Source organism: Arachis ipaensis, chromosome B4, assembly GCF_059453495.1.
Source record: "Arachis ipaensis isolate K30076 ecotype BB chromosome B4, ASM5945349v1, whole genome shotgun sequence".
In the NCBI taxonomy this organism is placed as follows: domain Eukaryota; kingdom Viridiplantae; phylum Streptophyta; class Magnoliopsida; order Fabales; family Fabaceae; genus Arachis; species Arachis ipaensis.
In genome coordinates, this window is record NC_142439.1 from 70,987,125 (window position 1) to 70,999,080 (window position 11,956).

Here is an 11,956-nt window from a genome sequence, read left to right on the forward strand (position 1 = left end):
GGATACCTCACTGGAAACTCTCTGCACTCTGACGTAGAGGTTTCCACTTTTCTTTGTTTTTTGTGTGTTTATGAGTAGGAACAGGGACAAAGAACCTTTTTTTGACTTTAACCTGAGATTGAGAGCACTGTAAGAAGGTGTTTACAGCAGGCTAGAGCTTAAAGAGCTGCTGAAAGTCTCAGAAAGAAGCTAAAGAGTTCACTATGGAGGGCAACATCAACAACAATGCGATCAATGCTAATGTTATTAATCAGAATGCAAATGGGCAACCTAGGAGGACTCTTGGGTCTTATACTTCTCCTAGCCCAGATTTATATGGGGATAGCATTGTTGTACCTTCTGTTTCTGTAAACAACTTTGAGCTGAAGCCTCAGTTGATCTCTCTAGTGCAGCAAAATTGCCAGTTTTATGGACTCCCACAGGAAGATCCCAATTTATTCACATATAATTTCCTGCAGATCTGTGATATTGTGAAGACTAATGGAGTAAATCCTGATGTTTACAAGCTACTTCTCTTCTCATTTGCTGTGAATGATAGAGCAAAACAGTGGCTTGATACTCAGCCCCAGGAGAGCTTGAACACTTGGGATAAGTGGTGCGTGAAATTTGAACTCGCACAATAGAACCGGCAAGTGCACCAGGTCATCCAAGTAATACCTCAGGTGAGTGAGGGTCGATCCCATGAGGATTGTTGGATTGGGCAAGCTGTAGTTCTCTTGCAGATCTTAGTCAGGCGAATAGAAAGATAGTGGTTATTGTAAACGCATAAAACTGAATAATAAAGAAAGTAATACCGAACTGGCATATAAACAATTATGGGAAATCAGTTAAGGCCTTGGAGATGCTTGTTCTTCCGGATTAATACTTCTTAATGACTACTTTAGCAATGAGTGATTCATTCAATGGTAAGGCTGTAAGTGATTAAAGCCGGGGCTAGTGGTCATCAATCTCCTCTGATCTACATCAAATTCCGGTGCTAATGGTCATCCAACGTGAATGAGGGTGAAGCTCACACATTCAATCTCAGGTGATCCTACTCAAAATGCCACAGACAAGGTTAGATCTTCCGGATCAGAGAATGAAGCTCTATGATTCTAGTCTTAATGCCACAGAGACTTCATTTATCCATGACTAACGAGATTTTATGTCACATATTCCAATTAGCCCAGGTACTCTCTTGGAATCTGTGATGTATTCTCAAGCTATAGCTCAATGCTATCCGGCTAAGGCTTTACACGAGCTCATGTAGAATAAGGGGTCATACTCTCGTTCTACCCCAGATTCTTAAGGATGAAGAACAAAAATGCATCATAGAACAGAATCAAACATATATTAAAGTAGAAAAGTAATGATATTAATCTATGGGAATGAGCAGAGCTCCTATCCTTAACTTAGGAGGCTTAGCCGCTAAAAATGTATAGAGAACATAAAAATAATGTCTGATAGGTAGGTAGAAGATTCAGCTCAAAGATGATCTTCCTTCTATTTATACTAATAACTAGACCTAAAAAGAGATTAATAATAATTAGAAATTACAAAAATGAAATAGACTAAGTTAAAGGTGCGAAAATCCACTTCTGGTCCCACTTGGTGAGTGTTTGGGTTGAGCTTGGCGTCCAACTTGGAGGAGTGGGCGTTAAACACCCACTAGGGGGGTAAATGCGCTGACTTGTCCTCCCTTGGTGGCCTTGAACGCCAATTTTGGGTGTTCAATGCTGGCCTTCCTCCTTCTTGGGCGTTGAACGCCAGAAAAGGGGTAAGTTGGGTGTTCAACGCCCGTTTTAGGCAGTCCAACCCAAAGAAAAGTATAGACTATTATATATTGTTGGAAAGCCCTGAAAGTTAGCTTTCCAACACCATTGAGACCGTGTAAATTGAACCTCTACAACTCCAGAAATGCTCGTTTGAATGCATGGAGGTCAGGATTTGACAGCATCTACACTCCTTTCTTTGCCTCTGAATCAGACTTTGCCAAAACTTGCCAAATTCACCCAAAAATCTCCTAAAATCATAAGAAAAATACAAACGCTCAAAGTAGCATCTAAAATGTGAATTTTGTACTAAAACCTACTAAAACATAATAAAACTTAATAAAATATACTAAAAACACTAAGAAAATAGTATAAAAAAGGGTATAAAATATAATCTCATCAATAAGGTGGTCAACAGGTTTCTGACAAAGTTCCTCCTCAGAAGTTGATTAAGTTGAGGACAGACGTTCAAACCTTCAGGCAGAGAGAGGGAGAGTCTCTCTATGAAGCCTAGGAAAGGTACAAGCAGATGCCCAGGAAGTGTCCTCCTGATATATTCTCAAACTGGATCCAAGTCCAGATATTCTATGATGGAGTCTCTGAGACCAGTAGGATATCTCTAGATAACTCTGTAGGAGGGTTACTTAACATGAAAAAGACCCCTGATAAGGCCATGGAGCTTATTGAAATGGTTGCCAACAACTAGTACTTATACTCTTCTGAGAGGACCTCTATGAAGAAAGGAGTGATGGAGTTGGATACACTGGATGCTATTCTTGCCCAAAATAAGGCTATGTCTCAGCAAATGCATGCCATTACACAACACTTGAGTGGAATGTAGGTCTCAGCCATCAGTACTCAAGACGCTTCTTATGATATGAGCGGTGGCTTCCCTCAAGGTGAGACTTATGACTATCACCAGTTTACTACTGAATAGGTTAACTTCATGGGCAACTCCTCTAGAAAACCCAATAATGATCCCTATGCTAAGACATTTAATTAGGGATGGAGGAATCATCCTAACTTTGGGTGGAGAGACCAATCTCAGATGCAACCAAACTTCAATAATTCCCAGGGCAGTTTTAATTGGAATAATTTTAACAACCGTCAATTTCAAGCATCTCAGCCACAGCAAGCATCTACTCAATCTCAGAGTACTCCTAACTTAGCCTCTATAGTTGCTGAACTCTCCAAGAACACTAACAGTTTTATGCAGGAGACCAGAGCTTCACTTCGGAACTTGGAGATACAAGTGGGTCAGTTGAGTAAGTGAATGCCTGAGAGACCTCCTAACATTTTTCCTAGTGACACAGTGCCTAATGATGAGTGGATATTTTATACGCTTTTTGGCATCATTTTCATATTGTTTTAGTTATTTTTTGTTTGAGTTTCATTATGGTTTCATAGGTTTTAGTGCAAAATTTACATTTTTGGATTCTACTTTGAGTTATTATGTTTTATGGTGATTTCAGGTAAATTCTGGCTGAAATTGAGGAGCTTTAGCAAAGTCTGATTCAGAGGCAAGAAAAGCATACCAGATGCTGTCAAAATCTGACCTTTGTTCACTCAAACAAGCATTTATGGAGATAAAGAGGTCTAAATGATGCGTTCTCAACGGCATTGGAAAGCTAACTTCCAGATCTTTCCAGAAATAGTCTATACTTTTCTTTGAAGGAGCCTGCCCATACTGGGCGTTGAACGCCAAGGAGCTACCCCCTGGCTGGCGTTCAATGCCCCAAGGAGATAAGCCAGCGTTGAATGCCCAAGAATCACCCCATTCCTGGTGTTCAACGCCCACCAAGACACAAGACAGCGCCAATCACCCCCTAATGGGCGTTCAACGCCCATTCCTCAAAGTTGGACGCCAAGCTCAACCCAAGTACTCAACCAAAGTGGGCCCAGGGATGGATTTTCGCACTTCTAGTCTAGTCTATCATACTTTTTGTACTTCTTAGTCATTAAATTAGTATTTAAAGGAGAAGATCACCCATGTTTAGGATCTTCTGCCTCACTTTTACCTTTACACGTTTTACTTTCTGTAAAAGCGTGAGCAACTAAACCTCCTAAGTTAGGGTTAGGAGCTCTGCTGATTCCCATGAATTAATAATATTATTGTTCTATTTCAATACACGTTTGATTCCATTCTCTTGTGCATTTTCGTTCTTCATCTCATGAATTGAGGATGACCAATGACAATCATCCTTGTTCTACACGGATTCTGTGTGAGTCCTGCCCGGATAGCATTGAACCACAAGCTAGAGAATGCACTGCGAATTCCAAGAGCGTGCCTGGGTGACTTTGTATATGTGACATATAATCCCGTCGACCATGGGTTACTGAGGTTTGTGTGGCGTTAAGGGTAGAGTATGAGAAGCAGCGTTCCCTGCTCCGAAAGATTCGACCTTGTCTGTGGCATTTTGAGTAGGATCGCAAAGGGGAGTGGATTGCTTAGGTCTTCACCTTCGACTATGGTGGGAAGCCATGAGTTAACTTGATGAGGATGCTACATGAGTTGCTCGGATATGGTGGACTGCTATGATTTAGAAGAGACTAACTTGATGAGGATGCTACATGAGTTAGTCAATAACGGCTACCATTGAATGAGTCAATCATTGTTGAAGTAGACAATAAGAAAAGTTAATCCAGAAAGAATACGCATCTCCAAAGCCTTAACTAATTATCCATCATTGCTTTTACACTAATTTGGTATTTTGTTCTTATTATTTTATTTATGCTTTTAAACAAACAACCATCTTTTCTAATCGCCTGACTAAGATTTACAAGATAGTCATTGCTTGCTCAGTCTGACAATCTCTGTGGAATTCGACCCTCACTCACCTAAGGTATTACTTGGACGACCCGGTGCACTTGCCGGTTCAGTTGTGCAGCGTTCAATTTCACGCACAAAGTTCTTGGTGCTATTACCGGGAATTGTTCTGAGATTGACAAACTACTGGACTATCTTGTTGCTTAGATTAGGAACTTTTTAAGGTTTATTTGCTCTCTTGTCTGTGTTTTTTATTTTCTTTTTCAAAAAAAATTTTCAAAAACCTTTTCTTTTCTTTAGTAATCTTTTTCTTTGTTTGAGTTTTGTGTCAGTTTTTAAGTTTGGTGTCCATTTTTGTGTTTTTCTTTCCTTTAATTTTTCGAAAATTTTTCTTGGTCTTCTTTCTTGTGTTCGAACTGTTCTTGATGTTTTTCTTTGTTTGATCTTAAAATTTTTAAGTTTGGTGTCTCTTAGTTGTTTTTCCTTTAATTTTCAAAAATTAGTGTCCTTTGATTCTAAAATTTTTAAGTTTGTTGTCTCTTAGTTGTTTTTATTTTTTTCTTAAAATTCAAAAAAACAAAAATATATCTTTTAATTTTTGAAAATCTTAACTATCTTTTCGTATCTTGATTTAAAAATTTGAAGTTTGGTATTTTCTTGTTAGTAAAGATCAAATTTTGAATTTCAAATCTTATCTTTTCAAATTTTTTTCAAATCTTTATCTTATCTTTTTATCTTTCTTTAAATTTCAAAAATTCTATCTTATCTTATTTCAAATTCAAATTTTAAAACTCAATTTCAAAATTTAAAATTTAAAATTCAAATTTCAAATTTCAAAATAAAATCTTTTTCAAAAATCAAGTTTCAAATCTTATCTTAGCAAATCTTTTTCAATTCTTAATCATATCTTCTTACTTTAAGTCCTTCCTATTTTATCTTCTTTTTAATTTTAAAACTTTTAAATTTCAAATCTTTACCTTCTCTTATAAAATTAAATTTCAAAATCAAATCTTTTAATTTGTTTTCAAATCTTGTTAATTAGTTAGTTACTTGTTTTATCTTTTATCTTTTTCAAAACCTCCTAACTACTTTCTCTCTCTTCTTTTTCAAAAATCTCATCTCTCCTTTCCCTCTCTATTTTCGAAAATTTCTCCTTTTTTTCTAATAATTTTTGAGAACTATCCTTACTAAAAGACATCTTCTTTTCTTTTCTTCTTGATCTATCTCTCTCTAACAAAGGACCTCTATACTCTGACATAGAGAATCCTTTTCTTCTTTTCTTCTTGCATTTTTCCTTCTTATTTATGAGCAGGAACAGAGATAAAGAACCTCTCTTTGATCCTAACCCTGAACCTGAGAGGACTCTAAGGAGGCGTTCACAACAAGTTAGAGCACAACACTCTGGAGGAAACTTCACAGAGCTTTTCGAACAAGAAGCTGAAAATACAAACATGGCAGCCAATCCTAATGGTGGAGGAGACGCAAGAAAGGTCCTAGGTGACTTTACTGTACCCACTTTAGACTTCTATGGAAGAAGCATCTCTATACCTCCCATTGGTGTAAATAACTTTGAGCTGAAGCCTCAACTGGTCACCTTAGTTCAACAGAATTGCCAGTTTCATGGACTTTCACAGGATGATCCCAACAGATTCATCTCTGATTTTTTGTAGATCTGTGATACTGTCAAGACTAATGAAGTGGATTCTGAAATCTACAAGCTTATGCTTTTTCCCTTTGCTGTAAGGGACAGAGCTAGGTTATAGCTGGATTCATAGCCTAAGGAAAGCCTAAACTCTTGGGAAAAGGTGGTCAATACATTCTTGACCAAGTTTTTTCCACCTCAAAAGCTGAGCAAGCTTAGGGTCAAAGTTTAAACCTTCAGGCAAAAAGAGGGTGAATCACTCTCTGAGGCCTGGGAGAGGTACAAGCAATTAATCAGAAAGTGCCCTCCTAACATGATTTTAGACTGGACCATGTTAGATATCTTCTATGATGGTCTCTCTGAATTATCCAAGATGGCTTTAGACCACTCTACTGGTGGATCACTCAACTTGAAGAAAACGCCTAAAGAGGCACAGGAACTCATTGACATGGTTGCTAACAACCAATTCATGTACTCTTCTGAGAGGAACCCTTTAAGCAATGTGGTAGCTCAGAAGAGAGGAGTCCTAGAGATTGACACTCTGAATGCCATATTGGCTCAGAACGAGATCCTGACCCAACAGGTCAACATGATCTCTCAGCATTTGATTGGATCACAAGCTGCAGCTGATAGCACTCAAGAAGCCTCCTATGACGGAGATGCATATGATCCAGATCAACCCATGATGGATGAGGTTAACTATTTGGGAAATTCATCAAGAAATCCCAATGATGAGCTTTATGGAAACACCTACAACCCATTATGGAGGAATCATCCCAACTTTTCTTGGAGGGATCAACAGATGCCTCAGCAAGGCTTCAATAACAATCAAGGTGGAAGAAACCAGAATAGGTTTAATAATAAACCATTCTCATCTTCTTAGCAACATATGGAGATTTCTAGGCAGAGCCTCTTTGACTTAGCCACCATAGTCTCCAATCTCTCTAAAACCACTCATAGTTTCATCACTGAAACAAAATTCTGCATTAGGAATTTGGAGGTACAGATTGGTCAGCTGAGTAAGAGAATCCCTGAGACTCCTCCTAACACTCTTCATTGTAACACTAAAGTAAACCAAAGAGAAGAGTGCAAGGCCATCACTGTAGAAATTGAGGCTAAAACTGAAGAGGATAGAAGCTGGGTGTTCAATGCCTAAAGAGGAGCAGTTGGAGGTGTTGAATGCTAGCATTGGAGTAGAGGCTGGGCGCTCAACGCCCAAAAAGGGACAACTCCTGGCGTTGAATGCCACAATAGGAGTAGCTAGGTGATGAGTCCATATTTGATGGTATATTTTGACTCAATTTGAATGGATTCTAGCACATGAACTCACACTTAAGCACCAAAATAGCATACTTTTGTGTTTTGTCCCTAATTTGATCCTAAATGTGAAAACATGCAATTTTGTGCTTGAAATGAGCAATTTAATTCCACTTTTATTCCATTTGATGCCATGACATGTTTGTTGAGTGATTTTAGGTCAATTAGGCAAGAATGGATAAGCAAAAGTGGAAGGAAGCATGTACAATGGAGAAAACATGAAGAAAACAAGGAAAAGCACACATAGCGAAGTGTGCGTGCGCACAAGCGAGAATTTCTATGTGTGTGTACGCACGCACTGTGCATACGCATAGGTCAATTTTCAGCCGAGTGTGCAGACGTACACGTTTGTGCGTTCGCACAGGTTCCAACACATGATTTCATTAATGATGCACATGCTTCTCGAATTCTGAGGCCTTTTGGGCCATTTTGGAAGGCTTGGATGCTGATTTTGAAGTGCTATATGAGGGGAGAATCAACATATATCAACACATAAGCTTACATTAGGTTTAAATTGGAGTTTTTACAAGTTTTTCATAGTATTAGGAGTAGGAATAGTGTAGAGTAGAGAGCTCTCCTAGAGTTTATCAATTTCCATTGTAGCATTTTATAGCAAGCTTTGATTTTGGATTTTGCTTCTTTAAATTGTAAGTACTCTCAATTTCCTCTTTAATTAAAGCACTTTTACTTTCATTTCCTTTTGGTTCAAGTTACTTGTTCAGATTTGTAATTTTGTGTTTCTTAAAGTTTTGATTAATGAAATTTAAGTTTCATGCTTCCTTTATGTTTGATTGCTTGTTTATGTTTGGTTTTATTGATAGTTGGTTATAGTTTTCCATTTTACTTTACAATTTTCCATGTTTTACTCTTATGCATACAAGGTGTTTGTGAAAATGCCAACTCTAGATTTTGAGTAGATTTTCCCACCTTGACTTGTGATTTGATTTCCTAGGATGCTAGAGTCATAATGTCTGACATTTAGTAGTAATTCTCGGGTAGTTAGTTGACTCTTGTTTCCATTTACGCTAGCCTTTTATCAACTAGTTTGGTAAGTTGGTTAGGACTTATGGATTAAGGTCAAGTATACTTGCTTGACTTACCCCTCGATGGTTGGGGTTGACTAGGCGAGATTAACTCATCCTAATTACCATAGTTATGGTTATGGCGATGATAGGATTCCTTGGATCCTCATTCCCAAGTCAAGGCTCTTTATTGCATTTATAGGACTTTCACTAAGTTTTGATCTTGTCTTCCCTTTACTTGCATTGATTACAATTTTTGTCATCTCTTTGTTCTTTTATTTCTTAAGTTCTTTTAATCTTTCATTTTTTCTTGAAACCCCCTTTTTGTCCTCTTAACAATCGAAAGAGAAACATTTCATTTGCATTCCTAAGGAGAACGACCCGAGGATTCATTACTCTTGGTTAATTTGAATTAGAAATATTAAACTTTTATTGAGAGGATTGTTTGTTGGTCTAAGCTATACTTGCAACGAACATATTCTATCTTGAGAAATTCTAGATCAACATTTATCCACTTGTCAAATTTTTGGCGCCGTTGCCGGGGAATGCAAACGGTGTTATATCTTTTGGTTGTTGTGAATATGTTAATAGCGTAAATAGCACTTTTTGGTTATTTGTTTGCTTTTGTTAGTAGGTTTTTGTTTATTTTCTTGATGATTTTTTCACACCATCACCACAATGCACCCTAATAGAACCCAAACACTTACCTTCATAGTCACCAATCTTACACACCGTTCCCTCACTACATACAAAACCAAAACCCTTGCCCTCATGAGTTTGATTGTCAACCTTTATCACCTCAATCTTCATCTTCATATATGGATCAAGCCATACAAGAAGTACTTTTCATGCTCATTCAAGAACAACAAGAGTTTCGGAAAAATCAAGAGCAAGTCATGTCTACCTTAGCAAAAGCTTTGGGTCATTTAGCTTCATTGTGTTCATGACACAAGCAAGAAGTTCTAGTGGATGAATGTGTGGAACCAAGTGAAAAGTGTGGAGTGAAAGAAGAATTGCAAAATCCAGAAGAAGATGTCAAGTCACAACATGAAGTGCAAAAGGAGAAAAATGAAGAGTGGGTAGGAATTAATCAAGAGGATTCCGACATTCAAGATTTTTTGTCCAACTTGGGTAATTCCCTCTATGACCTTCATGGACCTCCATTATTAGATTTGGAAGGAGATGTTGATGTGGACTTCACACAACCTCCAATTTTTTACTTGAGTGATGATGAAGAAGATTCAAAAGAGGTTGAGGGAGATTCTATTCGCCAAGAAGTGAAGATAGTTGTGCAAGAACGAATTGAGTGGGTGAAGAATTCTCTAACAAGCTTTCTAGCCCCACATCAATATGCCATTTTGGCGATGCATGGTCAACTACGAGTCTTTCTTGGAGTAGTGGATGGTGAAGAGAAGAATGTTAATTGGACAAGGAATGGAAGGTTCATCCAAGGAGCCAATCCAACATTTAGAGCTCAATTATGGTGCAAAAGTCAATGTAGTGGTTTCCGGGGAATGCACAAGTGTCTTAATGGTGATTCAAGACATTGTTCGTCCAAGTGCAAGAGTGAAAATCAAAAAGAGGATGAACACAAAACTAGAGTATGGGATCCAGGCATAAATTTCAAGAATCAATACTTGAGGATCCTAGTTGCTATCTTGAAGTCTCTTAAGAGTTTGATGCAATTCATTTGGGACCCCAGAGGTCGAATCAATAGCAAACTTGGTTGGAGATTCAAGGAGGAGTGGAAGCGTATGCCGCCCTAACAAGGATCTCCACACCAAGTCCAACTTAGGACTATAAACCAAAGTGCTAGGTGGGAGACACCCCACCATGGTAATATCCTTCTAACCTTCTCTCTTTTAGCTTTTATTTCATGAATAATTGGTTAGTTTGCTTGGTTGGTTAGATTTATTTTGATGTTTGTTAAGTAATTTTAGAGGAATAATGCGTTTTTGGGAGTTTTGTGATGATTTGGGACCTGAAAACCTATTTTGAGTGTCAAGATTGATGCCTTGGAGGCATAATTTTCGTTGCAGGAACAGAGACCTGTGTGTCCGTACAGCCTTGTGTGTGTGCACAGCTCCCCTGTTTTCCCATTCCTGTGCATCCGCACACCATCGTGCGCACACACAACTCCCAACACTCCCTCTGCTCGCAGCACACGCACGACTTGTGCGTGTGTACACCACCCTCTTTTTCCCTTCTGTGCGACCGCACACCATGCGTGCGGCCACACGCGTCCCTTAAAAAAAAACCACTTGTGCGCGCGCATTACTTTGTGCGCCCACACAGACCTTGGCAAACCCCTTGGCCGCAGTGCACACACAGGCTGTGCGTGTGAACCCTGCTCCTTTTCTCCTTCTGTGTGAGCGCACACCCACATGTGCGTCTGCACGACCTGGTGCGTGCGCATAACCCACTTCTTTCTCCTTGTGTGCATCCGCACACGACCTTGTGCATCCGCACAGGTCACTTTTCAAATGTTAATTTGAAAAGAGGAGTGTCGAGCTTCAGTTACCAAAACCCCCCTCCAACACTTTCTTCTTTCCCTTCTTCTCTGAACACCACCACCCAGCCCCAACTTTCTCCCTCCATCCTCGCGACCCACCACCGCCGGCGACGACCACATTATCGCTGCACCGCCGTTGCCTCTCTCTCCCTCTCTCTTCCTTCCTTCTCTCATCTCTTTTACACTTCCCCATTTCCTCCTTCTTTCCCTTCACAGTAACCACACCACAGCCCTAGCCGCACCCTTCAGCTCCAGAAAACAGTCACCCGCAGCGGTGAGCTTCTGTGCCGCTGCGACGTTCACCACCTCCCCTCTTCCATCTACTTCCTTTCCTCCTCTGCATTACAGGTTTCCTATCCCCTGCCCTGTTTCATTTTTTTCTTGCTTCCGGCTTTAGTTTATTGCTTCTTTTTTATTTTGCTCTTTAACTTTGCTTTAGTCACTAGGTGGTTTTAGGTTAGACAACTTCCATTTTCTGAATTTAATCTGTGATGCTGGCTGATATTGTTGCTATGTCCGAGACTGTATGTTGCTGTTCTTGCTTGAACTGTGAATGCTGCTTCCTAATTTTTGCACATGACATGCCTGATTAAATGCCTAAATGGAATTTTTTATTCGATTTCTGTGTCTGATCAACATAGATTTTGCATTTTCTGCCATTTTACATTATTACCCCATACTTGTGCAATACTTTGTTGATTCTAAATGCTGCCTGAGATGGAATTGTTTATGCAATCTGTATTTCTACTTGAACACCCATTTGAACCTAAAATTTTGAGTTTTGTCCCTTCTGTTGGTGTTCATTGCTCCTATGCATATTAGATTCCATTTGATGCATTGCTAGCTGAGCACTTAATTGTTGAATCTTGCCAGCACATCAAACTGCAGTTGCAAGCTGAAATTCATTCTGTTTGATGTATTTGCAAGTGAATAACATGCTAGTTA

At 39.0% G+C, this 11,956-nt stretch overlaps 1 protein-coding gene across 1 annotated transcript; it reads left to right on the forward strand.

The window, feature by feature from the left end:
* Positions 1–203: 203 nt before the first annotated feature.
* On the forward strand, positions 204–623 carry LOC148567861 (uncharacterized). The gene has a single exon (XM_088484633.1). The coding sequence runs from the start codon at positions 204–206 to the stop codon at positions 621–623; it is 420 nt and encodes a 139-aa protein (XP_088340759.1).
* The last annotated feature ends 11,333 nt before the right edge of the window (positions 624–11,956 follow it).